Below are 19,493 nucleotides of genomic sequence, written 5' to 3'. Positions count from 1 at the left end.
GTTTCACCTAACTCAGGACCAACTCGGTGCAGAAGAGTGGCCAGCACTGCTTGAAAACATTGTAAGGCAAACAAACAACCTGCACCTTGGGGCAAAAGATTATAGTTGAGGCAAAGAATAGAGCCCTGAAAGCTTGGAGGAAAAGCTAGGAAGAGACATTCTTTGGGAAATTAAGGCATTTAAAAGCACCCATGTATCCTGGGAAATTTAGATATCCTCATGCATGCCCAGGGCAGTTTGCATCTCAGAAGAGACCGAAGAAGACCCTGAGCTTTCATCTTGGGCTGGTGTCTATGCTCAGTGCAAGCAGGAAGTGAAGGCTAAGGCAGAGTAGTAACAGCCTGGCTAAGCAATGGAGGGCCGCAGCACAGAGCCAGTCACAAACTGGGAGAAGTGTTTCTCTCTCTCTCTCTCTCTCTCAGCTTCTGAATCTGACATGCTCAGTCCACCGAGGGAGGCTTGGTGTAGATGATAAGGATGTTGACAAGAGCAGCAGCAGGAGGGGACACCCAGGGTACATGGCTGGGTGTACACCCAGGGTACATGGCTGTCCTTGGGGGGCTGCTCCAGCAGGAAGGAGGGACTCTTGGTGCTGCTGGTGGTGCCCTGTAGCTCCTGCTCCACTCAGATGTCTCAGCTTTAATCTTTGGAGATTGCTGTGGTCCAGATGCCAGTCAGATACTGAGCTGATCCTTATTCTGTCTGAATGCTGTACATGGCTTGCCCCGCTGTACATGGCCCTCTGTCTGTGGGTGGCCAGGACAGAGGCAACAGTGGGACTAGAAAGGGCTAGAAACCAGCTCACCCACTACAGCAGACACAGCTGTGGCCCAGGCCCCAGGCACCCCAGCACAGGAGCAGGCTCTCCTGAAGTTGTGGACACTCCTTTGGTGAAAGCAGTTCTTGGTTTTGATTTGTGGACACCCCAGAATTTGGGGATTGATGTTGGGCTGGCTTGCAGCTGCTACAGCCTCACCACCAGAATCTGTGTTGGGCCCTTGCGGAGCTGGAGGCAGCAGATGTCATGTTGAATGTCTTCCCTGCCCATGTGACAGGCAGATTTGAAATGGTTAAGAACCTCCAGAGGAAGAACTGTGGCGGGGGTGCGTGTGGCTTGGACCCCCTCTCCTGACAGTGCCGACTGCCTGACGACATGTTGTCTTTCCACACAGGAAGGACATTCCCGTGGAACAAGTGACACACGCAGACAGAGAGCAAACCAAGAAAGTGGTGTATTCAGTGGTCTACGGGGCAGGTATGCTACAGGCCAGGAGCTGAGGTCATGGGGTCACCTGGATGGCTGTGCACCTACCTGTATGTAAATGTGGTGGCGCCTCAGGGAAATCATTCTGTGAGTCCCTGTGTGCTGTTTACATAAACACTCTGATGATATTTGCAACCTCCAGACATTAGTCAGATCACTTCATGCCATTGACTCGTCAGTGTCACAGCCAGCCTTTTCAGGTGAGGTTAGGTGTGACCAGGCTGCCCAGCCTCACCCCTACATGGCACCACCTTGCTAGGTGACATTGCTGGGCTTTGAAACCCTCAAGGAGACCCTTGTCTGTGTAACACCAAGGCTTTATGCAGTCTAGCAACCTCAGAATGAGCTGTGGGTTGGCTTGTTTCCCCAACTCAGCACAGACCCCATCCCCCAGGCGGAACTCACCCAGCCAAGCCAGGCAGCAAAGCCAACTCCCCACAGGGTGGAGCCAGGCCTCAGGCTGGGAGCAGGGCGGTGGGTGGGGGTCCAACCTCAGGGTAGCAGGCCGGAGAGCGGGGCTAGGCCAGGAAGACAGGAGGCCAGAGGTGGCTGCCTAGTGCCTCCTCTGCAAGCGACCCCACCCCTCCCCTTCTCCTGCCACAAGCCCAGGACCCATGGCAGAGCAGGCCTTCTACTCTCTTCCACTGTCCTTTCAACTCCCCAACCATGGGCTGTCTGGGCTTTTTAAATTCTTCTCTGCCTCTGGGTCATGCTGAATCAGTGTGAGCCAATTTCCCCTCAGGAGGGGCTATTGGCAGCGAGGCCCTCCTTAAAGAGGAGTGAGTGCAAGTGTCAGGGCCTATGCAGACCTTCTCCCTTTGATCCAGCTGTTTTGAGGGGGTGTATGCAAAGACCCTAAGAGGATTCATCTGCCTCCTGTGGAAACCCTTTGTTTATTCAAGAAAAGGCCGCAAAACTGAACAAGCTTCAGTACAAGAATAGTGGGGCAGGTGCACAGCTGACTGTCCCTGGGAGCTGCCGTGCCCCTCTCCAGCGAGGCTGCGGTGCTGCTGGGCATGCATCTTTGCTGCAGCACTGTGTGTTACGGGTAATACCATCCGCTTCAGCTCTGCAGCTAGGACATTGCCTCCCCCATTCTGCCACCTGCTGAGCGTGGGGCCCCGTTTGAGGGCCTCCACCTCTGTGTGCTCACCTCCTCCTCCAGAAACATGCTCAAGGGGTTGATGTGGCCGTACCTGTCACACGATTCACTCTCATCTCTGTCATCTGCCACCCTGTCTGGTCCTACTCTGATTCTGTGCTTCCCAGTGGCTGAGGTCCCTGCAGCACCCCCTGCTCCCCAGCTGGCACTGGCCAAGCCCCTGCCACGGGATGGGCCTCCGACTGCAGTCCCGCATGCCCAGAGAAAGGCTGTCTTCGCTTCTGTTCCTTTGGCTCTTCTGGAGTATTCGCTTTATTTTTTCCGGAGAGGAAAAGAGCTGCACTTTGTAAATAAGCATGAGTCATTAGCCATGATGTTGGTGAAAAGGGTAATTTGGCTGCTTTTAGCCCTGATGGTGACACAAGGGTTCCTACCCTCAGCCTCCGTCTCTCCTGGTCCCTTTATTCCCGTCCAGCCTGACAGCTGGAATTACTGTGTATCTGCTGCCACAGGCTGAGCTGTCTCTGTTCTCCTGTGTTTGAAACCTTGTCATGGAGCTGGAACGGAGGAACCCAAGTGTGGGGCAGTAGTTCCACAGCCAGCAAGGGTACGGGAGTGGATTCCGGGAGTTGAAAGAAGAGATGAGCAGCAGCAGGTAGATGAGACATACTGTCGGGATGATGTCACGACAGCGAGAATATGGTGAGCACTTATATATGGGTGGAACAATAGAGGCAACATCCCCAAGTGGAAGGGTGATCATATGGTCTTACATAAGAGGTGCCATCATAGGTACATAAGCATATTGACTCATATTTTACCAGAAGCTCAGCAAAAAACACACAGGCAGTCATTGTGGTGTGGCCTAAAAAACCTATTGCCTATACGAATGGGTTTCTCCTTACAGTCTACCCCCTAGGCAACAGGTTTCACGGCTGACCCACGGGTCCCTATGGAGGCCTTTCAGGTGAAAATGTTACAACAACAATACAGGGAACAGTAGAGTATTACTAGACCACAATAAATAGCTACTAAAACTAAGAGGATCCAATGCCAGGACCACAAGAGGCGTCCTCACTGTTGTTGTAATGGGTTTTTAGTTAATTGCTGGATGGCTTATACCTCGCCACTGATGTTCTTCAATGTAGAGGAGATATCTTTCTGGTGATTGGGTATACATACACAACATTTAGTATGTATAACTACACATGTGCCCCTTGTGCCGCAGGAAGGAGTTCAAGGGCCATGCCTTTTTACAAAACCACCTTTCTTATCTGGGTGACTTCATCCACTAAGAAGGTCAAGGTCTGTCTGGTTTGACTTAGGGCCCGAGGAGTATGCTCCACTGTGGCATTCACTTCTAGCTCTACCTTAATGGCTCCACCCCAGGGAAAAAGATGACTACCGGGTAGAACCATCATGGAGTCCATTTTGCCCGATGCCAGCAGGAGAACACAGCATCCCAATTAGGTGGTTTTTCAGTAAAGATGGGGTGGAACTTCCCTGGGATATATAGCCGTCCCCAAGTTCACATCCCCGTTCAACAAGCGGGAAGATAGGGCCATCCACATCTTCCACATACCCATAGAAATCCTGGGGGCACCCTGTTGATGGAGACAGTCCCCACCAAAGGTTTTCCATTCCACCAGTGGGCAACATTACCAATCTGAGTAATGTTTGTACAGAATTCTTTCAGGATCCATTTTACAGTGCAATCCCTTAATCCCATTTTCTGTTCTATACATAAGGGGGCCACTTGGCATAGTTCTACTTGTTCCGCTAATAACCAACCACAACTGTTCCAAATGGCGTATCCCAGAGTGGGGCATGGACTCGGAGTGTGGTGATCCTGTCACAGATGCTTCTCAACTGCCATGCAGATGGAGTTGCAATTGGCGTCCTGGGGCCCTTACATGGTCAGGAAAGTCCAATTTTGTAGAGAAGCAGGGGCAATGTTCCAGGGTAGGCTGCTGGTGGTTTCTACCAGGAATTCCATGCAGATCCAGCCGTGAGAGATGCTGGAGACTTGAGGGTAAGTATGGGCCCAGGGGTTGATGCTGTTAGCCTGTATTACCCTGGTCGGTAAGAAAGAGCAGACAGGGGGACCACTAAGGGTAACTCATGCCCTTCGGGCAGCACACAGGCTACCTGTACATCTTGGGATAAGATTGTGGCTGGAATTGTCTTTTGTCCTGGATGATGGTACCACACAGTTTCACCCACGATAGGTTTGGTAGTTTCAGGTGCTAAAACGAGGGGAACCCAGGGAATTACCCAAAAGGCAAGGACTAAAGTGCCCATGAGGAGGGTGTTCCTTCCATGGTAGTCCACCATGACTGACACCAATTATTGCTTAGGGGTGAGCACAGCAGGTGATACATTGGAACGGTACCTTAACCCATCCCCCCACAGATCTAACAGGCCAATCCACTGGGGTTCAGGGCCCATTATACTTCAAGACCATGTGCAGGTTATCATCTCTCCTTCCTTGAGGGGAGTTGGGGCCGGAAGCAGAACAGTTCCATCCCAGGTTACATGGGGTTGCATCAAAGGGACCTTGGCGACATCTGTTAATCAGAGGGGAGTGGTTTGCTTGTAGGTTAAGTAGTCTAAAGGGGCAGGCCCACCCTTTCAGGGCTGCTCATTTAGCACCTGAATGGCCTGATCTAACCTCTTCGTTCAATATTGGACAGATAGGGGAGAGGTCCCACTTTTTAGCTTCCCCTTCAACAAACCATTGTATCGCTCTATCATGCCAGTGGCCTGAGGCCAGTAGGGCACGTGGGCTACCTATTCGATATCCATTTGGCGTGCCCATTGTTGAACCTCACGTCCCATAAAATGACTACCCTGATCACTTTCTATAGTGAGGAGTCACCCATATAGGCGGTTAAGTGTTGCAGCGCCTTAATGGTAGATGTTTGGTCAGCCTATGCAACTGGGTAGGCAAAAAGGAGGCCGGTAGTGGTATCGACTGCCATGAAGGTGTACGCTGCCATGTTGGACCAAGGTAGGGGACTGACCTAATCAATCTGCCATCTCTCCAAAGGATGGTCTCCCCACTGGACATGTCCAGGAATGGTGGGCAGTTGGCTACAGTGTGGATACTGTTGGGCATATACCTCACATTGGTGACAAGCCATCTATAAATCCGCCATAGGTATGTGTAGACTCCATTTTTGGTTCAGTTGAGCCATAGTTTTTACACTGACATAGCCCAGACAGTGGTGTAACTACAGGGCCTTATCAGCCGGCAAAGGTGACCTGATCCATCACACCCTTGCCAGTGTATCGGCCTCATAATTGCCGAGACTGACTAGAGGTCTGTGTCCTGAAACATGATATACCCAGACTTCTTTCTGGTGTCCTTGTTGCAGTAAATCCTCCCACATTGCCTGTTGCCATACTGGGCGGTGTTCTGCTAGCCAACCTTGGGCTTTCCATGTAGGTAACTAGACAGTGAGACCCTTAAAAACGGCCCAACTGTCAGTGCAGACATGTACAGGGGATGGCTCATGGATGACCACAATCCACATGGCATGCAATTTAGCCCATTGGCTGCTCTGTTCCTGTCCCATTTCAAAGCAAATTTTATGATCCAACTGGATGGCTACCGCTATCCATTGGGCTTAGGGGCCGCGATTGGACCTATCGGTATACTACACCTCTGCTGGAGGGGGACCCTGTCCTTCAAGATAAGAGCTCTCCTCCCTTAGTATTATCATTGTCTGAGGGTCAGCATCAGACACAAATTCAACAGGGCCCAATACAGTTTGCAACTCTGCAGTCGATGGGGTGGAGCTAAACTCTGCTCGTTGCTCCGCTTATGCTAGCAATTCCACAAACCCCAGCCCATCCCGCTCGTGTCAATGGTAACATCGAGATCAAACAGTTGTGAGCAGTCAACTGCTTGTAGCATCTGGGCTTGTGCAATAGCCCTCTTGGCTGCCATAAAAGTGGCCTCTGCCTCCGGGGACCAGTCCCACTGTGTCCCCGTTTTACATAATGGATGTAAAGGCCGTAATAGCTGGGCCAAGTGGGGAATGAATATACGCCAATACCCCAAGAGCCTCACAAATACTTGTAGCTGTTTTACCGTAGTGGGTTGGGGGAAGGCTTGAATCTTATCTATAATCACCTCTGGGATTGCTTTTGTCTTACCCAACCAGACAACACCCAAGAATTTGACTGACAAGCCAGGTCTCTGGACCTTGGAGTTGTTCACCACCCAACCCCATTGCTCCAATGAGGTTCAAAGGCTGACAGCAGCTTCTTCTAGATCTGTAAGGGAATCAGAGGTTAACATTATATCAGCAATATAATGAAATAAGTACACCGAGGATGGCTGACTCCGTGTAGCCAAGTCCTGTGCCACCAAACCATGATATTATGGTTGGGCTATGTAGGTAACCTTGCAGTAATACTGCAGATGTCCATTGTCATCCTTTCCATGTGAAGGCAAACTGGTCTTGACTGTCCACAGCTATGTCTATGGAGAAAAAGGCATTATCCAGGTCCACCACATAGTGGTTCTGCACAAGCACCAAAGTCAGTTGATCCTTCAGATCCAGTATGGATGGTACTGCTGCATGCAATGGGGGAGTCACTTTATTCAGTTCCCAATAGTCTACTGTCATTCTCCAAGTTCCATCTGGTTTTTTAACCAACCAAACAGGGGAGTTGAATGGAATATGAGCAGAGTGCACTATGCTGGCTGTTTCCAGTTGCAGTATGGTTTGTGAAATTTCTTTGTGCTCCCTGGGCTAGCAATATTGTCAGGTGTGTACCACTCAACAAGGTGTAGGCAAAACCTGCAGTGGGTTAAGGGGGTGGCCACACACCACTGGTTTCACAACCCTAACCTAGAGGTGAAACTCACCTGCAGAGGTAGTTAGGGTTAGGCCACGCAGGATATCAACACCCAGAATATATTCCTTTATGGGGGACACACATGCAGTATAAGGCCTAGGAGCCAAATGCCCTATCCCCAGGGGAATAGTAACTTGCTCAACTTTAGTGGTTCTCCTGCCATAACCATCCCCTGCCATAGGCCATTTGTCCAGTAAACCACTCAGGGTTTTCATAGATTAGGGAGCAGTCAGCTCCTGTGCTCACCAAGGCTAGAACCTGCTGTACATTTGTAGGGGACCAATAAATATCAAGTTCCACATGCGGCCTCCAGTCATCTGGGGTCCCCTCTGACCGGACACCTTGGCCTAACGTCTAATCCATATTGAAGAGGGGGGCCTCAACCGTAAAATCTTGCAGCCGCACATTACAGATCTCTTTGGCAGGCATCTCAGTTTCCCCCTTCTTGGGTCATTTTGTGAATCACTGGTGGGGAGCCAGCTGATTCCACAGGGCCAGCAATACTTCATTAGGCTGTCTGTCTATTTTTTCTTTACCTACTTCTACTAGTATGAGGTCTAGCCATATCTGGGTTTGAGGCACCTTCTGGGCCCCTTGTACTGAATTCTTCTGCAGGGGACCCTGAGTTCATGGACCCTTCTTGGATCCTTATAGCATATGCACTTCCCCCCTTTCCATCTTTTAGCATCTCCCAAAGCTGCCATAGCAGTGGTGACCTCATGTATTTGCTTCCCCACATAGCGGGTGAGCACAACTGCCAGTGAACTAAATGAACCGGGGGAAGATGTGGCTAGGATTAGGTCGAGTATGCATGTGTAAAGCACTCCTCATCAGGCCCCCACCAGTTGCTTATCATAAAAATGGCTTTGTGCATCCCTAATTCTCGAAAAATCTGAACTAAGTCCTTGTATGAGGTCCACTTACTCGTGGTTTCAGGTAGTTCACTGGGGTCATCCCATACCGTGTATGCAGCAGCCATGAGCCATTCAAGCAAGGAGTGGTCACCCCCACCTCGGTGGCTACTTGTCTGTAGCCTATGCCTCAAGGAAGGATGTACAGTTATGGATGCCAATTGTTCCATTTCCCTTGGGGAACACAGGACACTATCCGCCCCTTTGTCTCATAAATGTAACAACCAGGCAGGCATGGTTTCCCCAGGGCATCGTCTGCACTGCTTCCCCAGTTCCTGCAGCTCCAGGGGTGTGTAAGTGGAGTATGAGGTATGCTCTGTTACCATGGGTGTGCCTTGCATGACCCCCTGGGGTCCCATAAGTTGTTCATGCTCCACTCTCTGTTTCATAACTGGGCAGGCACTCAGCAAGGTAGGGGTCCCACCCTCAGTCTCGTGCATGCTTGGAGTTTCATCAGTGTCCTCGGCCAGAGCAGTCATTAGCTCCTTTTCCAAAGCCTGTACCCAGGCTTCCAAATTTTCTTCTGTCACCTGTGATTCTCTTACCTGGCCTTCTCACCACAGGGTATCTTCATGTTGCTCACAGAGGACTGTAAGGAAGAGCCAGCCCACCTGACCAGCCACTGCTCACTCCTTAGGCTGCAATGACTCTTCCAAGGCCCACAAGGCCTTTTCCAAGGCGGCACACTCTACCTGCTCCCACTCCGTGGCAGGGGCCCATGATATGAGGACTGCTGCCACTGGGTACCGCAAGCCCATGGGAGGCCACATATCCTCCCCTACTGGGGTGGAGGGGACACTTACCCCAGTTGAATCCTACCAACTATGCCAAATATGGACCGAGAGTTCCACAGCCAGCTAGGGTACTGGAGGGGGTCCTGGGAATTGAAAGAAGAGACGAGCAGCAGCAGGTAGATGAGACCTACTCTTTATTTTCAGGATGATGCCGTGGCAGTGAGAATATGGCAGCGTGCCCAAGTGAAGGGGTGATCACATGGGTCTTACATAAGAGGTGACATCATAGTTACATAAGCGTGCTGACTCCTGCCTTACCAGAAGACTGTCGAAAAACACACTGGCAGTCATCATGGTATGGCCCAAGAAACCTATTGCCTACATGAATGGGTTTCCCCTTACACCAAGTAAACTCGCCTGGCCTCCTAGGTGCCAGGCCCCTTTGGGAATTCAGTAGAGGAGCTTTGGACCAGCCAGCTTTCAATGGGTTGTAGTGATATGTCTCATATAAACACACTGGAAACAGTCCAGAAGCTGCTGCCAGGAATGCCAGGGTTGGGGTGGGGGGTTTCAGAGCCTAGTTTTCTTGAGAAAACCAGTTACTTGACTGTTGTGAAGACTGATGAAGACAGAGAGTTGGCAGAGAAGACGCTCCAGAGGTGCTGGGTCTGTGTGCTCAGCCCACCACCCTTAGACTCACCTGCCCTGTGTGTCAAGAGCTGGTGGGGGGGTGCTTGGAGCCATGGGGCAGCGGCTACCTGGGGCCTCGACCCCAGGGGCTGACCCACAGGCTGCCTGTGTCTCCTTCAGTCAGATGTCTGCCAGCTTGACAGTGCCCCTCCCCAGCCACCACACTGCTCACAACACCCCCCAGTCCCCTGAGCCCAGCAGGAATCTGCCTCCTGTGGGAAGTAGCTTCTGACTTCTCCAGTCTTGCTCTGAGCTCCTGTTGCTCTTAGAGTCTAACATTTGAATCTTCTCAAATTACTGAGCAAAGCTGAAGTTTGTCTTCACATCCAGTCCTTGCTTGATAGACAAGCACTCACTGAGGGTTACCATCTGGCCCAGGGCCTGTTCCCAAGGGGCTCACACCTGTCAGAAGAAACACACAGCAGTGCTTGGTAGGGAGTCCCTGGTGCCAAGGGAGCCCAGAGGAGGGCCCCTGGCCCAGATAGAGCTGGGAGGGTCTGGGAAGATGACCCAGAGCAGCAGCACTTGAGCTGAATTTTGAAAGCTGAATTCGATTTAGTTAGGTCTGTTCCAGTCAGACTAGCCAGAGTTCCAAAGGCCTACTGTGTGCTTAGCCATAGAGACATAAACAGGAGTGAAAATTGTCAGCAATATGTGTGGGGGCAAAGGGTACTTGGAGAAAGGGAGTGAAGATTGGGGTTCTAAAGTTAGATTTGTGACACACACATGCACACAGGATATGATTAGCCATTTGTGGGAAAAGTCAAGGTGTGTGTTCATATAGGATTTAGAGGTAGGGAGCATTGGGTGCTCCCACTGGGTAGATCTTGGGGTACTCTCAGGGAGACAGGCCTGCATGTGATTACAATTTAAAAAGCAGGAGCCTGATCAACTGAATGAAAGTGTGGAGAGAAGTTCTATGAAAAACAGGAGTCAGTTCACATGAAGCATAGGAGAGAGAAGCCCGACAGAGCCAGAGGTTGTCCTGCTTGGGGAAGGGACAGTGGCCTTTGAGTGTGACCGTCATACTGTCAAAGGTGTCTGAGGAATGGGAGCAAGAATCTGGGGCCTCTGTCTCCATCTCAGTCTCCTGCCTCTGCTCCTTTTGTAGTTGCCACATCATTTGCTTCTCTTGTAAATAGGCTTTCTTCACATATAGGGACCTTGGCCACCCACTTCCCTTCAGATGTCCCCATAGCTCTACAGAGGATGGGACAGTAATTCTTTTCAGCCATAAGTATTTAGAAAGAGAGGTGTGATGTCAACCATAAACTACAGAAAATGTGTAAAAAACCAATTACCTGAAGGCATTGGAAAGGGACCAAAACCAAACAGAAACTGGAGGTTGGTTGACACTTGGAAGAAAGTAGTAGTACAGGTAAGTTTCCCATTCTGCAGCTCCTCACCTGAAGGCAAGCCTTAGTCAGTGCTGTGGGTGGCAGAAACTTTGACAGAAACCCATAGTCCTACTAGCTGGGTAGTAGGACTCTCTCCTCTGTCAGAGGACAGAGTTTGGTACAACCACAGAATCTGGAAAGTGACAAGAGAAATTCCAGAAACACATACTTATGGCTGAAAGACAGCCAGAAGATGAACCCAAATTCTGAGTATGAATCTGCCCAGGTTTCTGGCTGACCCCACCTATGCATGAGTGGGGCAGACTACAAGCAGCCATGCGAAACCAAAAAGGATTAGATCTGGGATTTCAGGTGCTGCCCATGGCAGAGAGACAGTTTCAAGTTTGATTTTAGCCAAATTAACTGCCCTCTCAAAAAAATAAGTACTCCTGAGAAGAACATAACAGAATCCAGAGTCTCTATGACATATCATTCACAATGTCCAGGATACAATCAAAAATTCCTAAACATACAAATGAAGATATAGGATAACTTGACCATACTCAAGAGAAAAAGCAATCATGGAAACAGATCCTGAGATGACCCAGATGTTGGAATTAACAGACAAGGAATACTCAAGAGAAAAAGCAATCATGGAAACAGATCCTGAGATGACCCAGATGTTGGAATTAACAGACAAGGATTTTAAAGTTGCTGTTAATACCTAAGCTCAAGGATGTGAAGGAAAATGTATTCATGATAATGAAAAAAAAAATAATAAGAAAGCCTCAGCAAGTAAAAAGAACCAGATGGAAATTCTAAAACTTAAAACTGCCATATCTGAAATTGAAAATCCACCAGATGGGCTTAATAGCAGATTGGAAATGATAAAAAGACTTGGCTAAGAATACTCAAAGTCCTATCTGGCTGACCTGGCTAAGGTTTCCAGGTAATATCTGATTCCTTTCTGAGAGCCAGTGGAATTTTCCACTGCAGTGTCATAGCTGAGGGTGGTGATTGGAATTTGTTAGAAAGAAAGAATTACAGATGGATTATTTCAGTAAAGTGTAACAAACTCATAATATGTTCATTATTTGTGAAGCTTTCAGAATAATAGGTCTTAATTAAGCCCTAAAAGAGATATTAGAGTTTTTTCATTTCCAGCCAAATGGGTCCAAGTAATCAAGCAGTCTTGGGCCTAGAGAAAGCACCAGAGCTTATCTCTCCCTGCTGGGGTAAATTTTGGGAGAACGGGCACCCCCAGACTTTCCTGCTCTTCCTGGCAAAGCAAACATCTGCCCCTTCACTGTCCCAAGACTTGAACATTCTTTCTGTCCAGAACCATTTGAGGCATCAGCTGGTCAGGGTAGGGAGTGGCCTGGCTGAAGGGAGGACCAGATCTGAGAGGCCAGTCAGCCCCTCAGTCTTCACAGATCGTGCATCTCCAATCCTGGGCCAGGATTTCTGGGCTGTCCTGTTCAAAGGCCCCTGAGCCCTCTAGAATGACCCCAGACTTAACCCAATGCAGAGGGCAGCAAGTCCACTTCTGGCCCTGGCCATGCTCTCCCAGGAATTCAGGTCCCCAGGCAGCTTGCCCTCTGGGGTTCCCTCCAAGCATGCTGGCCCCAGAGCCAAGGTTTTCCCCGTGATCCCACTGTCAAGCAAGGGATCATGACCTCATGGACTCCTTCTCTACGTTTTTAGTCTTTTCTGGGGGAGAGTGGAAGGGAATGACTACAGACTGCGTCCCAGTAGGAGTCAGGCACCATTGTGAGCTTTATGTGCCTGAGCTCATGTGGTTCCCTTAACAACCCTCGGGGGTAAGGACAATCGTACTTAATTCACAGGTGAAGAAACAGGTTTATTATGGGTCACATGACTTCCCCAAGGCCACAAAGAGCTTCCCATGGGTGACAGAGCTGGACTCAGACCCAGGTTTTTGTGGTCCCAGAAGCTGCACCCGGCATGCAGGGAGCTCACGTGCTACACCAGAACTCAGGGTGCCGCCCCACCCAGAGACATCTCTATTAGCAGCTTCACAACAACACCTGCATTTTCTAGGAACAAAATATTGGTCTGGACCAAAAGCATTTGTCTCCAGATGAAAATTCTAAGATAGGAACTCCTGAGTACCATTTTTTCATAATTTGGCCATGGAATGTTCCCTTCCTCTTTTCCTCTGTCCCCTGGTCCAGCCTCCCCCAGTTCTGGAATTGGGTCTCCCACCAGCCAAGCCAAGCAGGGACCATGTCATCTTCATTCACTGCTTCACCTGCAGTGCTGGCAGGTGCTCAGTGAGGACCAGTGGATAAAGAAATGTTTAACAGGCCCCAGTCCAAACTGGCCAGGACCCAGCACCCAGTGTGTAAGGCCAGATGCCAACACCATCCTGACCGTGCAAAAAAGGCCAATGGGGCCAACAACCTTGACTCGCCAGGTCCCCCATGAGGCCTGTAGCTGGCTTGTTTCTGAGAACACGGTCCCTCCCTGCAGGCACGTGCTCTCCGCACTTACTGGGTGTGAGTTAGGACTTAACTCTGATCTTGTGTCTTTCTGACTCATACAGGGAAGGAGCGGCTTGCTGCTTGCCTTGGAGTTACTGTTGAGAAAGCTGCCCAGTTTTTGGCGAGTTTTTTGCAGAAGTATAAGAAAATCAAGGACTTTGCCCAAGCAGCTGTTGCCCAGTGTCAGCAGACAGGTGAGCCGGCTGCAGCCAGAGCCTCTGCTCCCTCCCACTACCAGTGCCTGCCATGGCCATGTGGCCACGGCTCCTGGCTCTGCAGGTGGGTGAGTGGCCAGGTGGGTGGCGAACAGACGGGGAGGTGGTATGTGGATGGGTAGGGCTGGGTTGCTGGGGTGGTGAGGTGCTGGGTGAGTCATCAGCTCCTGCCCGTGGGGAGGGGCAGGGGCCAGGATCCACTGGAAACAACAAAATGAACAAGCTTGAGTTGATATATGATAGATGCACAGGTGGGTAAAAATAGATAAAATCTTGCACCTAAAAATGGAGAACATATATTCTTATGACAATCATGTGGTTTATTTACAAATTATCACCACAATTTGGTAACAAAGGAAACGCAAACAAATTTCAAAGAATATCCAGTAGAACATATTCTGTGACCACAGTGTCACAGGTAGTTTTATATACTGTATCTCCGTGTGTGTGGCCATCCATCCATCTACCTAATTGGAAATTCACTGCACTCCTAAGTAATTTAGGATAAAAAACAGAAAATGACAAAAATTTTAGAAATAAATGACAAGAAAGTGTACCATCAAAAACTGTGGGGCTTGGCCAAGCTGATGCTTCATTTAGAAGTAAAGGATAGTTTAAAAGAGTATTTTTAAAAGATAGAGAGAAATTTGTGGACATAAATTAGTTGTAGTCAACATGAAATGAGAAACTTGGAACAGAGCAGCAGAGTAAATTAAATAGAAGGAAGGAAATCAATGGAAGAGCAGAAATTAATGAAATAAACAACAAAAAAGAGGATTAATAATAGGTACAGAGAGAGCACCCACCAAAACCCAACCCTCACTAGGCAGTGAAAAGTAAAAACCAACTGGAGAACCAGCTTCTTCAGGACCCACAGTCCCAGACATTCCCTGGGATGTGGGCAGGGCCTGCAGGGCAGCCTGTGGCAACCCCTCTTCCAGTCTGTCCCCTGACTCCTTGGTGACTGTTCACTCTGGGGCCGGGGACCCCCACACAGGCTCCTCCCTGGCCTGACTGCAGTCGGGAGCGTGGACGCTCTGCGCCGCTGGCCCACATGAGCAGGAAAGGGATCCCCCTGGCCCTGCTGCTCCCGCAGCCCCCATTCCACCTGTGTGTGGAGCATGAGAAAGCTGCTAATCACTAATCGTTTCCAGCCTTGGGGCCTGCTGGCCAGCGCGGGCCTCCACCCGCCCCACAAGCCAGGACCTTCTCCTGGACCCAGGAGCTCCACACTGAGCAAAAGCAAGAATACTGTCACTTGTGAAGTGTTAAAATAGCGACAGCACCCAGTGTTGAGTGTTTATGGAGCCAGGATCTTCTCATACACTGTGGATGGAAATATACTCAGAATGCATTCATTTGTGTAGCACCAACTGTATGCCAGGTGTGATTTTAAATGCTTTCCATAAATTAGCTCATGTAGTCCTCACTGCAGTTGTAAGAAATGGGTACTATTGTTTCCATTTTACAGAAGAAGAGAATGAGTCACTGAGAGGTTAGGTAGCTTCCCAAATCCACCCAGCTAATAAGTGGGGGCCCAGATGCACCCCCAGGGCAGCTCAGCACCAGAGCCCATGCCTCCCTTCCTTGTACTTAACTTTCCTGAAGGGACGTGGGGTGTTATGTATCCAAACGAGAAGTGTGCATGCCCTTTGGCCCAGCAATTACACTTCCAGGCAGATACTGCAGCAAACATTAGACAATCATTGAATTTCTCCACAAATGTTTGCTGGGCACCTCCCATGTGTCAGGAACTGTGCTGATGCCAGAGACCCAGCTCCTGGCTCTCCTGGAGCTCACAGTCCAGTGGGGGATGTCGGGAAGCCATGAGCAAGCAAGTGTATTCATGACACTTGACATGACAAGTCCATGACAGAAAGATTGCATCCTCGGTGTGAAAGGAACTAACAGGCCACCAAGGCAGAGAGCAACGGGGGGCACCAGGAGCAGCCGCCAGCCTCGGGGGACCTGAGCTGGGACAGGAAAGGCCAGGAGAGCCTGCAGGGCCAGTGGGCATGTAGGGGAGGCCAGAGGACAGGCAGGACCAGGCGAGCCCAGGCTTGCATGGTGCTGCGCACAGAAGGAACCTGGGTTCATCCTTCAGAAACGATTCTGGTAATGATGTAGGAAAGAGACTGAGGGGAGAGGCTGCAGTCAGAGCCATCGCTTGGGAACTGTCTAGAAGTGACGCGAGTGTTAGCTCAGTGGTGGTGTGTGTGGGCAGCTCTGGCCGGGCCCTCAGGCAGTGCCCTCCACACCACACTGGGCCTTCTCTGGGATGGATGATGGCTGGCGTGGTGCTGTCTTTTGCAAGCTTGGCGAAAGCAAGATGCAGCCAACCAGGACTGCTGCCTCAGCTCCAGCTTCTCCACCACATGCTTTTCCATGCCTGGTGGTGGCAGAGGGGCCACAGCCAGTTTTGGAATCTAAGTAAGGGGAAGTTGAGTTGGCGGCTTGTTTATGCCATTTCCGAGCCGCTGCTGGTGTTCCTGTGCACACTGCCTCCCTGTGTGCGGTGGAGGGTGCATGCTGTTGCAGCATAGGAGTGGCTTCCAGGAGCACTGCTTCCACTCCAGGCAGCAACACGAAGTGGCAGGGCCAGAGGGCGTCTCTCAGGATGAGCAGGAGCTGGGGTCACAGCACTGGGAGCAGCAGGTGGAGAAGAAACACTTGAAATGCTTGGAATGGGGGACTTCCGCTTTGGCCACAATGGAGTCACAGGCTTCAGATTTTGCTCCCACCATAAACAACTGGAAAACTGGGCAAAATATAGGAAGCAGCTGTTTCCTGACACTAGATAGTGGACAGCATAGTGCTCTGGACTCTGAGAGCAGAGGAGCGAGCGAGATGAGTCCTGTATACCCTGTGTCTGGAGCCTCAGGTCGCAGTGCGGGAGAGGAGACCTAGCTGACAGCAAGGCTCTTGCTGAGCAGAGCAGACACAGGGTGGGACTGGGGAGGCAGAGGCAGCGGGATTTTGCAAGGAGAGTATCAGAGAGAAGGGAGCTCTGCAGAGAGAGCGCTCCATACATCAAAGGGCTCCCTTGTGTCTGTTTCTGAGTACTAAGACATACACACATAGGGGGAAACTCCACAGGACTAGGCAGAGTAACTGCTGGGGAGCAGCACGCTGCACAGTTTCAAAGTGCATGTAGGCTGGGAGATGTTTGAGTTCTGGCCATTCGGAGTGGAGAGTCCTTGTTGGACATCTGGAACATTCAGTAGAGACCTCAGAAGGGTCACACCTTAGAGGTAGGTCTTAACTGGCCTTAAAGGCTGCTCTAAACCCACCCTAGCAAAACTTAAAAACAGACCTCAAAAGGATCGGGATGACCAGCTAGTAACTGAAGCCTGCCAAGACACTTTTGAAAGAAAGACAGCAAACCCCAACATTCAACAACATAAAGTCACAATACCCAGCGTCGGTCAGAAATCGCTAGACAGATGAAGCTGCAGGAACAGAGAGGGACCATGTCGGAAGCCCAGGCTACCCTGTCCTCACTGCAGTCACTCTCAGGAGGCTTGGTAGGTTGCCTGGCATGTGGTGGGTACTCAATACCTGTCATTTTGTCACTTTTTGGGGGAGGGGGAAGGGTCTTACTCTGTATGTAGCAGCCATAGTAGCTCTTTTTTTCTTTTTGTATTTTCCTTAGGATTCTCTACCTAGATGATCACATCACCTGAAAAGGTTTTTAAGTTTCACTTTCCCTTTCCAGTATAAATGGCCTTTATATTAATATCTTGCCTTATTGCTGTGGTTAGTACCTCCAGTACAATATTGAATGGGATTGGTGAGAACAGACATCCTTGTCTTCTTCCTGGTCTTAAAAAGAAGTTTTCAGTATTTCAGTCTTAATATCATTAATTATGACATCAATAATATGTTTTTTAAATTTGTATTTTATTTATTTATTGTTTTTAGAGACAGAGTCTTGCTCTGTTGTCCAGGCTGGAGTGCAGTGGTTAGATCATAGCTCACCGAAGCCTTGAACTCCTGGGCTCAAGTCATCCTCCCACCTCAGCCTCCTGAGTACTTGGGACTACAGGCGTGTACCACCACACCTGGCTAATTTTTTAAAATTGTTTGTAAAGACAGGGGTTTCGCTGTGTTTCCCAGGCTGATCGCAAACTCCTGACCTCAAATGATTCTCCCACCTTGGCATCCCAAAGTGCTGGTGTCACAGGCGTGAGCCACCACTCTGGACCAATACCTGTCACTTTTATGATGATTATGTATGTAGGAAAATCTTCCAATCCTCAGACATGTAAAATCACAAGTGGAACATTTATTTCTCACCAATACCTAGTTAAAACAGAAATCCTCACTGGTCAGGAATATACTCAACAAATGCAGATTGTTGGTGTTCATTTCTTAGAGCCCCCAAATTGCGTATGCTTCAGGTATGCACAGGTCCCACAAGACTTGGATCTGCCCCGTGTAGAGAGCTGCACCCTCTCAGACGTCCAGCCCTCCTTGCAGGGAGTGGGGGCGGATGCCTTGCTCCTCCAGTCCAACTGCCACACAGCCCAGAGTTACTCCTGTGCCCAAGTCCCACACGTGGCTTTGAACAACTTTAATAGTAGAAAAACTGCCATCCCTCGCCCTAGGTCAGATCTAAGTGCAGCTTGAAATCAGAACAGTGCAGAAACGTGCCTCCTAGCCAACGGCCCACTGCAGACCCCCACTTTCCTACCACAGGCCCCACGGGCCCCGGCAATGGGCCAGGGGGCCATGCCTGAGGCTCAGAGCCAGCGCTGGGCAGGATATCCCTCTGGAGCCCTAGTCCTGACCTGGGAGTAGCCGCACCCGCTGCACTGCCTGTTCATTTCCATCTCTCATCTGCCTTTCCTTTGTGTGACGCAGGCTACGTGGTGTCCCTCATGGGCAGAAGGAGAGCCCTGCCAAGGATCCGCGCACGTGACCAGCAATTCCGGGCACAAGCAGAGCGACAGGCCGTGAACTTCGTGGTGCAAGGTATGGGCCCTCGCTCACCTGCTGCCTGCCGGCCCCTTGCCCCAGAGTTCTGGATTGGGTATTTCCTGTCCTCGCAAGCCTTAGCCCTTCCTCCAGGAGCTCCATGGCTGTCGCCTGTCCCGCCCCATGGGTTCTGTCAGGAGGCACCAGTGAATGGCACCTGCAGGTGGCAGGTGCTCAAGGTGTGATCTTTATAATTAGGATGTTTCCCGCAAGAGCCGGCCAAGGCAGTGCTCTTCCCCACATCCACAGGTGGGAAACTGAGGCTTCAGGAGCTCAGGAAGCACTAGAGCCAGACCTGGAGCTCCGTCCTGTGTTGTGCTCCGGGGTCCCCCAGCAGTGAGAGGTGGCTGGTTGAGGGAGGACGTGGTGTCTGCCTCCTCAGTTGTCTTCAGCCACTGTGTTCAAGTGGCTTAGAACCAGCGGGCTCTGTGTGGCAGTGCCACGAAAGCTGCAGTGATGGGCTCCAGGCGCCTCATCACGGGGCCCTGACAGCCCTTTGTGCCCACAGGCTCGGCTGCCGACCTCTGCAAGATGGCCATGGTCCACATCTTCACTGCAGTGGCTGCCTCCCCAACCTTGACCGCCAGGTCTGTGCCAGGTGACCTTTTCCAGGCATGGGGAGGAGGTGGCTGCTGGGTGAGGGGACTGCACTGGGCCCACAACTTCCTGCCTGTGGGATCTGGATTCTGACTGCTTGCCAGCCTTGAGCAAAGGAACTCTGGGAGCCTGAGCCCCTCGAGCTGCAGAGCCCAGGGGCCCCTCAAGACAGGTAGCACCATCCCCCAGCCTGAGGCACAGATGAGGCCTCTTGAGACAGAAATGCCACCTTCTCTGGGGCCTCCCTCCTGGGGTGTCTGCACTTCCCACGGGGCACCCCACGAGGCTGCCCA

General features: G+C 50.7%; 2 protein-coding genes across 2 annotated transcripts in view; one reads left to right on the top strand and one right to left on the bottom strand.

Moving 5' to 3' along the window:
• The window catches only part of FGFR3 (fibroblast growth factor receptor 3), a 366,177-nt gene that overhangs the window by 90,813 nt on the left and 255,871 nt on the right, over positions 1-19,493 (bottom strand). The gene's annotated exons all lie outside the window — the stretch shown is intronic.
• POLN (DNA polymerase nu) overlaps positions 1-19,493 on the top strand; it is a 151,881-nt gene that overhangs the window by 123,268 nt on the left and 9,120 nt on the right. Inside the window, exons 18-21 of the mRNA XM_069496180.1 lie at positions 1,173-1,255; positions 13,474-13,605; positions 18,490-18,600; positions 19,112-19,190. Coding sequence (XP_069352281.1) covers positions 1,173-1,255; positions 13,474-13,605; positions 18,490-18,600; positions 19,112-19,190 — 405 coding nt within the window. The remainder of the gene's footprint in view (positions 1-1,172; positions 1,256-13,473; positions 13,606-18,489; positions 18,601-19,111; positions 19,191-19,493) is intronic.

The sequence above is a fragment of the Eulemur rufifrons genome, chromosome 20, assembly GCF_041146395.1.
Source record: "Eulemur rufifrons isolate Redbay chromosome 20, OSU_ERuf_1, whole genome shotgun sequence".
NCBI classification, from domain to species: domain Eukaryota; kingdom Metazoa; phylum Chordata; class Mammalia; order Primates; family Lemuridae; genus Eulemur; species Eulemur rufifrons.
This window is presented reverse-complemented; position numbering and strand designations above follow the sequence as displayed.